Source organism: Zea mays, chromosome 3 (genome assembly GCF_902167145.1).
Source record: "Zea mays cultivar B73 chromosome 3, Zm-B73-REFERENCE-NAM-5.0, whole genome shotgun sequence".
In the NCBI taxonomy this organism is placed as follows: Eukaryota; Viridiplantae; Streptophyta; class Magnoliopsida; order Poales; family Poaceae; genus Zea; species Zea mays.
The window spans coordinates 187781741-187795892 of record NC_050098.1 but is presented as its reverse complement, the minus strand read 5'-3'; the positions used below and the strand labels follow the sequence as shown (position 1 = coordinate 187795892).

Sequence of the window (14152 nt, the reverse complement as noted above, 5' to 3'; positions counted from 1 at the left end):
ATCATATCCTAGTAAAAAGCCTTCTACAGTTTTAGGAGCAAATTTGGATTTTCTACCTCTCTTAACAAGAATAAAGCATTTGCTCCCAAAGACTCTAAAATATGAAATGTTGGGCTTTTTACCGGTTAGGAGTTCATAGGATGTCTTCTTGAGGATTCGGTGAAGGTATAACCGGTTGATGGCGTAGCAAGCAGTGTTGACTGCTTCGGCCCAAAACCGATCCAGTGTCTTGTACTCATCAAGCATGGTTCTTGCCATGTCCAATAGAGTTCGATTCTTCCTCTCCACTACACCATTTTGTTGTGGAGTGTAGGGAGAAGAGAACTCATGCTTGATGCCCTCCTCCTCAAGGAAGCCTTCGATTTGAGAGTTCTTGAACTCCGTCCCGTTGTCGCTTCTTATTTTCTTGATCCTTAAGCCGAACTCATTTTAAGCCCGTCTCAAGAATCCCTTTAAGGTCTCTTGGGTTTGAGATTTTTCCTGTAAAAAGAATACCCAAGTGAAGCGAGAATAATCATCCACAATAACTAGACAGTACTTACTCCCGCCGATGCTTATGTAAGCAATCGGGCCGAATAGATCCATGTGTAGGAGTTCCAGTGGCCTGTCGGTCGTCATGATGTTCTTGTGTGGATGATGAGTGCCAACTTGCTTCCTGGCTTGGCATGCGCTACAAATCCTGTCTTTTTCAAAATGAACATTTGTTAGTCCTAAAATGTGCCCTCCCTTTAGAAGCTTATGAAGATTCTTCATTCCAACATGAGCTAGTCGGCGGTGCCAGAGCCAACCCAAGTTAGTCTTAGCAACCAAGCAAGTGTCGAGTTCAGCTCTATCAAAATCTACCAAGTATAGCTGACCCTCTAACACTCCCTTGAATGCTATTGAATCATCACTTCTTCTAAAGACAGTAACACCTATATCAGTAAATAGACAGTTGTAGCCCATTTGACATAATTGGGATACGGAAAGCAAATTGTAATCTAATGAATCAACAAGAAAAACATTTGAAATGGAATGGTCAGGAGATATAGCAATTTTACCCAAACCTTTGACCAAACCTTGATTTCCATCCCCGAATGTGATTGCTCTTTGGGGATCTTGGTTTTTCTCATATGAGGAGAACATCTTCTTCTCCCCTGTCATGTGGTTTGTGCATCCGCTGTCGAGTATCCAACTTGAGCCCCCGGATGCATATACCTACAAAACAAGTTTAGTTCTTGACTTTAGGTACCCAAATGATTTTGGGTCCTTTGGCATTAGACACAAGAACTTTGGGTACCCAAACACAAGTCTTGGAGCCCTTGTGCTTGCCCCCAACATATTTGGCAACTATCTTGCCGGATTTGTTAGTCAAAACATAAGATGCATCAAAAGTTTTAAATGAAATGTTATGATCATTTGATGCACTAGGAGTTTTCTTTCTAGGTAACTTAGCATGGGTTGGTTGCCTAGAGCTAGATGTCTCACCCTTATACATAAAAGCATGATTAGGGCCAGAGTGAGACTTCCTAGAATGAATTCTCCTAATTTTGCTCTCGGGATAACCGACAGGGTATAAAATGTAACCCTCGTTATCCTGAGGCATGGGAGCCTTGCCCTTAACAAAATTAGACAATCTTTTAGGAAGGGCACTAATTTTGACATTGTCTCCCCTTTGGTAGCCAATGCCATCCTTGGTGCCCGGGCGTCTCCCATTATAAAGCATGCTACGAGCAAATTTAAATTTCTCATTTTCTAAGTTGTGCTCGGCAATTTTAGCATCTAGTTTTGCTATATGATCATTTTGTTGTTTAATTAAAGCCATATGATCATGAATAGCATTAACATCAACATCTCTACATCTAGTACAAATTGATACATGCTCAACAATAGATGTAGAGGGTTTGCAAGAATTAAGTTCAACAATCTTAGCATGAAGAATATCATTTTTATCTCTAAGATCGGAAATTGTAACTTTGCAAACATCTAGTTCTTTAGCCTTAGCAATTAAATTTTCATTTTCTACTCTAAGGCTAGCAAGAGAAACGTTTAATTCTTCAATCTTAGCAAGCAAATCATTATTATCATTTCTAAGATTGGGAATTGAAACATTACAAACATGAGAATCAACCTTAGCAATTAATTTAACATTTTCATTTCTAAGGTTGGCAATAGTGTCATGGCATGTGCTTAGCTCACTAGATAATTTGTCACATTTTTCTACCTCTAGAGCATAAGCATTTTTAATCTTAACATGTTTCTTGTTTTCTTTAATTAGAAAATCCTCTTGGGAATCCAAAAGGTCATCTTTTTCATGAATAGCACTAATCAATTCATTTAATTTTTCCTTTTGTTCCATGTTAAGATTGGCAGAAAGGATAAGCAAGTTATCCTCCTCATCACTAGCATTATCATCACTAGAGGACTCATATTTTGTGGAGGATTTAGATTTAACCTTTTTCCTTTTGCCGTCCTTTGCCATGAGGCACTTGTGGCCGACGTTGGGGAAGAGAAGCCCCTTGGTGACGGCGATGTTGGCGGCGTCCTCGTCGGAGGAGGACTCGGTGGAGCTCTCGTCGGAGTCCCACTCGCGGCATACGTGGGCATCGCCGCCCCTCTTCTTGTGGTACCTCTTCTTTTCTCTTCTCTTGCCCTTCTTGTCGTTGTCCCTGTCACTGTCACTTGATAATGGACATTTAGTGATAAAGTGACCGGGCTTACCACACTTGTAGCAAACCTTCTTGGAACGGGATTTGTAGTCTTTCCCCTTTCGTTGTTTGAGGATTTGGCGAAAGCTTTTGATGATTAAAGCCATCTCCTCATTGTCGAGCTTGGAGGCGTCAATTGGTTGTCTACTTGGTGTAGACTCCTCCTTCTTCTCCTCCGTCGCCTTGAAGGCCACCGGTTGCGCCTCGGATGTGGAGGGTTCGTCAAGCTCGTTGATCTTCTTTGATCCTTTAATCATACATTCAAAGCTCACAAAATTCCCGATAACTTCCTCGGGGGTCATTAGTGGGTATCTAGGATTACCACGAATTAATTGAACTTGAGTGGGGTTAAGGAAAATAAGAGCTCTTAGAATAACCTTAACCACCTCGTGATCGTCCCACTTCTTGCTCCCGAGGTTGCGCACTTGGTTCACCAAAGTCTTGAGCCGGTTGTACATGTCTTGTGGCTCTTCCCCTTGGCGAAGTCGAAAGCGACCGAGCTCCCCCTCGATCGTTTCCCGCTTGGTGATCTTTGTTAGTTCATCACCCTCGTGCGCGGTCTTGAGGAGGTCCCAAATTTCCTTTGCATTCTTCAACCCTTGCACCTTGTTGTACTCCTCTCTATTTAGAGAGGCCAAGAGTATGGTTGTGGCTTGGGAGTTGAAGTGCTCGATTTGGGCCACCTCGTCCTCATCATAATCCTCATCCCCTATTGATGGTACCTGTGCTCCAAACTCAACAACATTCCATATACTTTTGTGGAGTGAGGTTAGATGAAATTTCATTAAATCACTCCACCTAGCATAATCTTCACCGTCAAAGGTTGGCGGTTTGCCTAATGGAACGGAAAGTAATGGAGTATGTCTAGATGTACGAGGATAGTGTAAGGGGATCTTACTAAACTTCTTACGCTCTTGGCGTTTAGAAGTTACGGAGGGCGCATCGGAGTCGGAGGTCGATGTTGAAGAAGTGTCGGTCTCGTAGTAGACCACTTTCCTCATCCTCTTGTGCTTGTCGCCTTTCCGATGCGACTTGTGAGAAGAAGATTTTTCCTTCTTCTCTTTGTGGTGAGAAGAGGAAGATCTTTTCTCCTTCCGTTTGGAGGAGTCCTTCTTCTTCTCCTTTCTCTTTGTGCGGGACTCTTCCGATGAAGTGCTCCCGTGGCTTGTAGTGGGCTTTTCGCCGGTCTCCATCTCCTTCTTGGCGTGATCTCCCGACATCACTTCGAGCGGTTAGGCTCTAATGAAGCACCGGGCTCTGATACCAATTGATAGTCGCCTAGAGGGGGGGTGAATAGGGCGAAACTGAAATTTACAAATATAAACATAACTACAAGCCGGGTTAGCGTTAGAAATATAATCGAGTCCGCGAGAGAGGGCGCAAAACAAATCGCAAGCAAATAATAAAGTGAGACACGCGAATTTGTTTTACCGAGGTTCGGTTCTCTCAAACCTACTCCCCGTTGAGGAGGCCACAAAGGCCGGGTCTCTTTCAACCCTTCCCTCTCTCAAACGGTCCTTCGGACCGAGTGAGCTTCTCTTCTCAAATCAAAGCCGGGAATAAAACTTCCCCGCAAGGGCCACCACACAATTGGTGCCTCTTGCCTTGATTACAATTGAGTGTTGATCACAAGAGCAAGTGAGAAAGAAAGGAAGCAATCCAAGCGCAAGAGCTCAAAAGAACACGGCAAATCTCTCTCGCTAATCACTAAAGCCTTTTGTGGAATTGGAGAGGATTTGATCTCTTTGGTGTGTCTAGAATTGAATGCCTAGCTCTTGTAAGTGGTTGAGAAGTGGAAAACTTGGATGCAATGAATGGTGGGGTGGTTGGGGTATTTATAGCCCCAACCACCAAAAGTGGCCGTTGGGAGGCTGTCTGTTCGATGGCGCACCGGACAGTCCGGTGCACACCGGACAGTCCGGTGCCCCCGCCACGTCATCAGTGCCGTTGGAAATCGACCGTTGGAGTTCTGACTTCTGGGCCCGCCTTGATGTCCGGTGGCGCACCGGACATGTACTGTAGAATGTCCGGTGCGCCAGCATGGGCGTGCCTGACCTCTGCGCGCGCTGGCGCGCAATAAATGCGCTGCAGGTAGCCGTTGGCGCCTGAAGTAGCCGTTGCCCCGCAGATGCACCGGACAGTCCGGTGCACACTGGACAGTCCGGTGAATTATAGCGGAGCGGCTGGAATGAAAACCCGAGGCTTGCGAGTTCCTGGGGCCACCCTTCCTTGGAGCACCGGACATGTCCGGTGCACACCGGACAGTCCGGTGAATTATAGCGGAGTGGCCTCTGAAAATTCCCGAAGGTGACGAGTTTGAAACCTGAGTCCTCTGGTGCACCGGACATGTCCGGTGGCGCACCGGACAGTCCGGTGCGCCAGATCAGAGGAGCCTTCGGTTGCTCCTTTGCATTTTGTTGTACCCAACATTTGGTCATTTTATTGGCTAAGTGTGAACCTTTGACACCTGTATAACTGATATACTAGAGCAAACTAGTTAGTTCAAAGATTTGTGTTGGGCAATTCAACCACCAAAATTATATAGGAACTAGGTGTAAGCCTAATTCCCTTTCACTTATAACACTTGCTCTAGGCTTCTGCATACTATTTGGGTGAAGTTAGAATACCTCTTACCTCTTGGTTCTTATGTACACCATTATTTTAGTTGTACCAGAGGAGATTATAGTCTTGCAAGACCAACTGTGTTTGTGGTGCACTTGACATTGCATATTAGAGGGAACAAGGAACATGTCGTTTAGGACGAAAACCCGATAGAGAACATCTGAGAGAGAGGCTACACTAGATACCCAATTATGTGTGGAGGAAGGTTTAATGAAATCCACGTAGTTAACCGACCGAGATCTTGAGTGGACATACTTGTGAGGGGTTCTAACGAGGACTAAAAAAGATTACGATTTACGCGCTTCTCAATATCTAGTTAGAAATATTTAAATTGGCAACGTGAGTAGGTTCCCTTAAAATTACACAGCAACTGAAAGAACGCCACAACATTTTCTAGCTTTCTTTAAGAGAGAAGCATCTATAGTCCTCCTGACATCCCGAGGCCACTCCAGCCACAAAAAAGGACCCAAGATGCAGGCGCTGGGCCTGGGCCGCGGGTGCAGCCCCCTCCATGCCAGCCACTGCCGCTGCACCGCTTCTTCCTATCCTCCGGCTCCACCCCGTCCTCGCAATCGCAACATCACAAGGCTAACCTGCATCGCCGCCGTGCGCGCCAGCGCTGCCCAGTCCGCGCAGATGGAACGCAGGCAGGAGGCGAAGGTTGTGAAGCTGCGGGCGGTGGAGGCCACGCCCGAGTCCTTCGCTTCGTTCGGGCAGGTCATCGGCGCCTCCCCCGACGGCGACGAGTTCGGCCCCCACGACGCCCAGCTCGATCTCAGCCGCGGCATCCCAAGGTAAACCCACTGTATCCCCGCACGAAATCCAATTCAGATCGTGTCATCCTGACTTCACCCGACAGAGATTTAAGCTTTGCTCTCCCTTCTCTCCGTTACAGGTTCTACATCATGCGGTTGCAGAACCGGCCGCTGAAATTCTCTACCATCACCCACCACGCCAGCGTGACCCAGTGCCTGGGCTCCGTCGGCGGCCAGGACTGGTACCTCGGGGTGGCCAAGCCGTCGATCGTGGATGGGGCGTCCGAGCAGAGTGGCCCGGAGGGAAGGAAGTTCTTGCAGTCTGCCGCAGGGCACTATTACCTGCCTCCTGATCCAGCCGAGGTCTGCGTGTTCCGGGTTTCTGGCCCCAAGTTTCTCAAGCTGAACAAGGGGACCTGGCATGCCGGGCCTTTGTTCAAGGCGGACGCCGTTGATTTCTATAATCTGGAACTGAGCAACACCAACGTGAGTGCTAATTGCTAAATCTCTGAATGTCTGAATTAGACATTAGTAGTTCATCGTTATGTCAGGTGATCCTGACAGAAAAAAGCTACACCTATTACTTCGTACATTATTAGTTTCCTGTAGTTTTGTAGTCTCAATGCTAAGGGGGTGCTTGGTTCCCACCTCCTAAACACTTTTAATCCCTAAAATACCAAATGGGGTGACTAAGTGGGTGTTTGAATGCACTAGAGCTAATAGTTAGTTAGCTAAAAATATACTAGTAGAATTAGCTAGCTAACAAATAGTTAGTTAACTAGTAGCTAATTTACTAAAAATAGCTAATAGCTGAACTATTAGCTAGGGTGTTTGGATGTCTCTAGCTAATTTTAGTCATTAACTATTATCTTTAGTGCATTCAAACACCCCCTAAAATGGGTCTTCCAAATAGGATTTCTAGGGAATAAAGTTTAGTCCCTAAAGTTTAGGAGGGTGAAGAAACCAAACACAGCAAGTTATAAAACTGGAAGTTATATGTTTTCCTGAGGCGCCATAGATATTAAAGAATCAGAACCCTGGAAGTAGTGTTACTGTCAGTATTCAGTACTACAGTCTACGCACATAAATCTCACCGACCCGAGGCATGGTGCTGATTCAATGTCCATCAGTGCATGCATTGTCTCTTCCAAAATTAGTTCATATGTTACTGTACATAAACTGGGGTACATAAACTGAGATGGATATCTGTGGTTTAGAGATATCTAGCAGTTCCTGGTACATATGTGTGTGCGTGCATGCATTCATACATAGTTTTTTTGTGTATTGTTCACAGGATTAACCTAACTTAAAGCCTTTTTGGACAGTCCAACAAGCATTCAAATGAATTTCCATTTATGTATTATGCTCACTTAATTTCTTACCTCTTTTGTCAGACTTCATGTGTCTGCTTTAAGTAACCTATGCAAATGAGCAAATCTCATGTGTTAATAGCCTTTGCAAGTAAAATTGGATTTGGCAGATTGGTTGATAAATCAATTTAACTAAAAAAAGCCCATGTTAACTTGCTAGTAAATATACCTGGTTCTATTAATTTTTTGCTTATTGAAATGCTAACTAACCATATCAGAATTAGTTAGGTCTCTTAGTTTTGTAGTGTCCAAGCTAAGTACAGTAGTCAGCAAGTTATTAAACTGGAAGTTACATGTTCTCCTGGAGCATGACAGATTTTTAGCAAGCGAAACCCTGGAAATAGCACAATGTACTCAGTAGTACCCAAAAATCTCAACGAGCCTAGGCATCGATAGCAATATATACCACTGTTTGGAATGCACTGTGCTGATTGGATGACCAAGCATAGTTTATTTCAAAAGTTGCTCATATGATACTGTAGATAAATGGAGCATTGGAGATGGATGTCTCTGTTTTAGAGATTTCGTTAGAGATTTCATATATGATGTTCTTGTATATTATTCACGTGATAACCTTTCATTCAGCCTTTTTGGGCAGTTCAGCAAGCATTACCATGAATTTGCATTTCTCTAGCTTTAGTGTCCTACCTGTTTTGTTAGACCTCACTTATCTGCTTTAAATGACACATGAAAATCTCATATGTCAATAGCTGTGCAAGTAATAATTGATTTGGCAGATTGGTTAATAGAACAATTTAACCAAAAATAGCCCCTGTTAACTTGCTTATAGATATACTTGGTTCTGTTCATTTTTCACGTATCAGCTTGCTAAGGCCCCGTTTCAATCTTACGGGATAAACTTTAGCTTCCTGCTAAATTTTAGCTATATGAATTGAAGTGCTAAAGTTTAGTTTCAATTACCATCATTAGCTCTCCTGTTTAGATTATAAATGGCTAAAAGTAGCTAAAAAAAAGCTGCTAAAGTTTATCTCGCGAGATTGGAACAGGGCCTAAGTATCCATATCATGATGAATGAAGCCTTCACTTGGTTCGTACTGTGATATAATGTGGTAACAATGGTCATGTTATCAAATTGAATTACTGTTTATGGAAACTGACAGTCCTAGATTTTTTTATGTTCCTGGACTTGAAAACCTGACGGAGTCCCAACTATTCTTACAGCAAATGACTGACAGTCTATTACCTAATTTGGATTATTGCTTGCTGAAGTTGGAACGCGACTAAAAGTTTAAAATTGCTAGTTGTGGCTAATTAGAATGTTTTGGATTACCAGTGTGTCCCGACTCCCAAGGCTGTGAAATCCTTATGATACGAAATGAAATTCTGTGGCCTTACTGTTGAGTTCATCGTATGCAATTGAATGTTTATTGAAACAATGAGGAATTCCCCGTTTTATTGTAATCCGAAGTTGGGCACAGAACGTGGCATTTGCATCACACAGCTGCTTTTGGCTTTGCAGGTTGTTGATCATACCACACACCATTTCAAGAAACATGATGGGATAACATTTGTGGTGGAGGACTAAAAAAAGAACATCTCTCAATCCGAATACCACTGACAAGACCGCTGGCTGATCTTGTCCATGTTTGTAGTGAACAACCAACATGTAAAGTGTCATGTAGAAATGCGCATCTGAGGTCCTTGTTCAAACTTGTGTATCGTGCTTTGTTAGAACCGAAATAAAGGCAAAAGTTCGCCCCTGCTTTCTAGGCGTTCGAAACTGATTATCAGTACTGATCTGCCAATGATATTGCCACCAAAAAGTTTTTTTTGAAACTCGCCACTAAAAAGAAATGGTACACGCTATCTTGGTCATTTCTGATAGAGAGGATAGGTTCACATAAGTACTATCTATGCTTAGAGGTGCTAATGGATCATGACTAAATGATTCTTTATAAATTGTTAGGGATCTAAACAAAATTTAAAAATGAATAGAAATAAGGTCCGATCCTAACCCAATTTAATTCTTAAATCTTATAGTATAAAATTTAAACTTTATTGTCACCTGCAACTATACTCGATCTACATACCACCTATACTCAACCTTCATGAACAATGACGACGCTCGGCTTTTGAGATGAAAAATCGACGCACAAGATGCCGATGAGACCATGGCCGAGCAAAAGCAGATAAGCTGACCAAACATCAGGGGCCTTCACCAAGCCACCAATCACAGCAAGTCACAACGACATCGCACTCCCGCAAAGAAATTGGCCCTGCGTGGCTGTGCTGATTTGGCCGTCGTGGCCGGGGATTTCGCAATTTTTGCTGACCCAACTTTCGTGGAATTTGTTTATTTGTTAAGGCACTTATATATGTGCAGCAGCTCACTGAGAACCAGGACTTGAAGCATACTTAGTCGGGGCCGGGGGTCAGGCCAATATGCAAAAAAAAAAAAAAAAAACAACGGCTATTTTCTTACGGGCCGTTTGATCTCAGAATTGGAATTCATTTAATAAAATAACATATTTAGTTTGGAATTTCAAAGTTCAAATATAAGACTATTTTAAATTCATGGGATGCAAGATAAAAAATGATTTTATGTATTAATAGAATTTATTTCTACTCTGTAACTTACAGGACGCTTTTCGACTCACTCCTCTATAGTAAAAATGTAGCAAATAAATATCTCCGACTTCTTGCTAGTAATAGTATATAAATATATTTTGCATAAATCGAATTAGCTTAATTAATATATGACTAAATTACTATTATTAGATTGAAATTCAATTCCAATGATCCAAACACTGAAGGCGAAGGACGATAATGCTAAAGATCATCATTACATATACAGCGGAGCTCTTTAGCTCCAGCAGTACAAATTTCAGGTATCCCTATTTGCTACTGGGCGTACATACATTCAATCGAGATAATTGAACAATATGTTGTAACAATAACAATCAAATCAAGTAAAAAAGAATTTAAAAAATATTAAACATGACTGTGGTAGTTTACACTATATTTCTGCTTCGACTGGCTATTGTGCTGGCATCGGTTTGTTCTGCAAGAAGTGTCTGAACATGATCAAAGCTTGTCGAGGCCGGTGCAGTGGCACTTCATGTCCTGCACCTGCTATGGTTATAAGGGTTAGTCCTTTGTAAACTTGGCTCCAACCTCCAACCTGTGACATCGGGAAAAAAATAGGAATTAAGATCAAGTTAAAATTTTCATTATGTTGCAGAATTTTATTAGAGCGAACCGTTCTTGTACTGACCTTCCCATGGTCATACCAAGGGTACCAATTTACCAGTGTTGGAAGCTTGAGAGCATCTATTGAGTACCTTGTCGCAGTTACAGGAACTACAGCATCCGTGTCCCCACTGTGAACAGGTAAAGAGGAAAAATGCACCCAAGTCAATAGTCGATGCAATCCATGGCAATACAGCCTATTATTTTGCATGAAAACTTAGTTTCAGAGAATGCTCAAAGTTTTTTCCCCACAAAGAAAAAACATCCATTCATATGTTAAGATGTTTGGAGAAAACATCCGTTTATACCAGCAGTCTAATACCAGTATTAAATAGTAAAATGGTACTACAATTCCTGCCCTTACTTCCATAAAAAGTAAAACAATACTACAATTACAGAACATGAAATCACCTATAGATAATAACTAATGATATCACTCACCTTGAACTGGCCAAAATATATATCAGATGTGACGCACATCTGGTAAATCGTTGTAATGTAAAATGAGGCTAAAGCTAATGGTGCTCACCTGAAAACCCAGATCTTGATACCAGCTGCTATCAGTTCTTGGTAGATTGGAAGCATAGATCTTGGGGAATCAGCCCAGTAGGATCCAACAATATCGCTGTGACAGATAGTGTACATGAGTTCACATGTCTAAAAAAGGAACATCAAATATATGTATACTCTCAAGTACAATCATTATAACCTGCATGTTTGCCAAGGGTAATGAATTCCAGTTGTATTTGCATGCAATGCCATCTGCACTTCTGGCCTGTTGTAGTAAATACTTGCATATCTTTCAGTACAAGGATCATAGGCTCTGGACAACCAAGGCTGTGGATGGGGAACATGTAATTAGACATAGAAATGAAATGGCTCAAATAGTTTCTTTGATAGAAATATACAGTGAATCAAGTTTAGAAAGAAATGTTAATAACAATAACGAGGAAAAATATCAAACATAACTTCATTCACAGTAGAGATTTGCAGAACTGTATCCATTTATTCCATATAAGTATATCCAATGTAAATTGCCCGACACAAGCATAAATGCACATTACAACCAACAAATTAAGTGTTAGATGTCACAGTTGGATAAATGCATTGTGTGCTAAATGCAAACTTGCCCTGAAGTAATCAGCAATCACAAACTGTATATGTCCTTGTTAGTGAATCTCTTTATTCCATCCAGTTGCCTTATGTAGCATCAGCTGTTGCCAAAAATAATGATTGGTTTTGTGATGGACCTTTCTTGCGCTTTTCTGAACCACAGCACAAAACTAACAGTGAACCAATTGGTTTGACAGAAAATTGATTTTGTTTATGCTCCATATTAATTTGGTATGTAAATGGAGCTACTACATGTTAAAGTAAATGAATCGTGCTTCATCTGATAGTTTCAGTAGCATTTGGCGACTGACATTGCATTGCTCTCTGATGAGTGTGAATGGTGTCAAAAGTAAATGGAATAGCTATTTCAGTTACTAAGAAATGGAAGTCTGGAGAAGTAGATATATGAAATGATACCGCAACAAGATTACACAGTGGGAATTCAAGAAGGCAAAAAAGAAAAGCACTTACGTAGCGTCCACCCAAGCCAAGCTTGAGAGAGGCGGTGTCATTGCATGGCTTTGTATTCAGACTATAAGGATCAATATTGCCTTCTTCAGCACTGGCTAGATTCAGGTTCTTGACACAGTCAGGTGAAGGGTGCTGTGAGGATTCAAGCAAACATGTCGCCTTCAAGTTGTGATAAGTCTTGTCAGAGATCAGACCATGAGTCCACCAAAACTCAAAGGTACCAAGGTAATCATGGTAGTCATCAGTGACTGCATTGCCCACCTTAATTTTTCAGGAATTACAAAACTTCAGAAACAGGTATAAATAAAGTGGAACTAGTACAGATAAAAATCGAGCCTGAGGTTTACCATGAATCCTTTGAAATTAATTGTTGGATTCTGAATGCCCTTGTTCTTTTCATATATGAGCTGGGCTAACTGTGGAACGTAGTGACCTGCACGCATCAGAGGCCAAACATTTCAACTCTTTCACACTAAAATAAGCCGGCCCAAACAGAATTCAGAACTTGTGACACACGAACTTTACCCGCGTAACTTTCCCCAGCAATATAGAACTCCCTGTACTTGTACTGTGGGAATCTCTCCAACCAGTTCACAAGAAAAGCGTAGGCATCCAGTGCTACAAGAAAAGACAAATGCAAGTACAAGCATTAAGGTTGGTACTCCTGAATTGTTGATGAACCAAGGTAACCGGGCAGCTCGAGCAGGAATGGCCATGAATCAGTTTTACCTGTCTTTGCATCTCCTGCGGTGTACAGATCCAGCGACGAGTTCGAGTACGAGAACCCCACGCCGGCCGGCGACTCCAGGAAGAGCAAATTGGCCGCTGCAGTCAACCGTGGAGCAAGCAAACCGGAAACAAATCAGCCACATCCGGCACCAGCATTGCAGAACGGATTCCGTGTCTAACTGAGCTCAAGAGCACGCACCCTTGTTCCAAGAATTGGGGTTGAGGTAGAGAGTCTGGCCGTCCGGCCTGATGCGGAACGGGCCGACCTCCTCGGACGCGCCGTAGCCGACTGACGAGCATCCAGGGCCGCCGTTGAGCCAGAGGACGAGCGGCGCGATGGGCCCGGCCGCCGGCACCGCCTCCACGAGCCAGTAGAAGAGCGCGCGCCCCCGCGCCGGGTTGACGGTGACGTAGCCGGAGTACTGCGAGAACCCCACGTTCGGCGGCTGGCCCGGGAGCTCGCGGATCCGGTCGCTCTCCTGGTCAGCAGTGACCATGGCCCCCGCCCCCGCTAACACCAGTAGATGCAGCAGCACCGAAGCCCCGAACTGGTGACGCATTGCCATTGGGGACGAGCTCCAATGCCTGGGCATGGGCAGAGGCAAGCTGCCAATGCGGCTCTCCCCTGGAGACTGGAGTGGGAGGGAGTCGACTTCAAGTAGTGGAAGCAGAACTGTGCTTGCACTCCAGCAGTCCTTGCACAGTTGCGCTTGAGGAGAACGCAACAGCACTCCAGCAGCTGCTGTTGCTGCTGGTGCTGACCAATGAGCAGGGGCAGGGAGATTGCTTGCGCAGTTGCCTTGATATCAGTGGGGATTTTAGGTCCGCACGCCAGCCTCAGCCACTCCCATTGACCAAGGACAGCTCAGGGGCGCTGGAGCGATGTCTCCTTGAAGCGTCAAAGGACCGAAGGAGGGAGCCGCGGAGGCAGCTGACCTCGTCCGCTGCCCGCTGGCTCTGACCAGCAACGCGCGGGCGCGGCCGGTAGGTGCGGGCAAGTACAAGCCGAATGTGCCGAGATTTCCTCACCCGCTTCGATGATTGATTGGGCACGGGTACAGCTCAAGGCGCCGTGCAAAAAGGGCCGGATCAGATCGCGCGCCGTACCAGCACTGGCCGAACGGGAAAACCTGCGTGCTACAGTACAGCGCGGCAAATTGGTGGTGGACTGGTGGTGCCGGTGGTGCGCGTGAGA

The 14152-nt window shown here is 43.9% G+C and overlaps 2 protein-coding genes across 2 annotated transcripts; one reads left to right on the top strand and one right to left on the bottom strand.

Annotated features, from left to right (window-relative positions):
- The first annotated feature begins 5761 nt into the window (after positions 1-5761).
- On the top strand, positions 5762-9155 carry LOC100279019 (uncharacterized). The gene is made up of 3 exons (NM_001152087.1): positions 5762-6103; positions 6205-6550; positions 8915-9155. Exons 1-3 carry the CDS (start codon positions 5781-5783, stop codon positions 8978-8980), a joined length of 735 nt encoding a protein of 244 aa, NP_001145559.1. The 5' UTR covers positions 5762-5780; the 3' UTR covers positions 8981-9155.
- A 1065-nt stretch (positions 9156-10220) lies between these two features.
- LOC100285510 (uncharacterized) lies at positions 10221-13847 on the bottom strand. Its single transcript, NM_001158402.2, has 9 exons — positions 13157-13847; positions 12958-13053; positions 12754-12846; positions 12576-12661; positions 12229-12489; positions 11354-11481; positions 11174-11269; positions 10670-10775; positions 10221-10576 (listed from the first exon to the last, which is right to left on the bottom strand). Exons 1-9 carry the CDS (start codon positions 13548-13550, stop codon positions 10433-10435), a joined length of 1404 nt encoding a protein of 467 aa, NP_001151874.2. The 5' UTR covers positions 13551-13847; the 3' UTR covers positions 10221-10432.
- Positions 13848-14152: the final 305 nt, after the last annotated feature.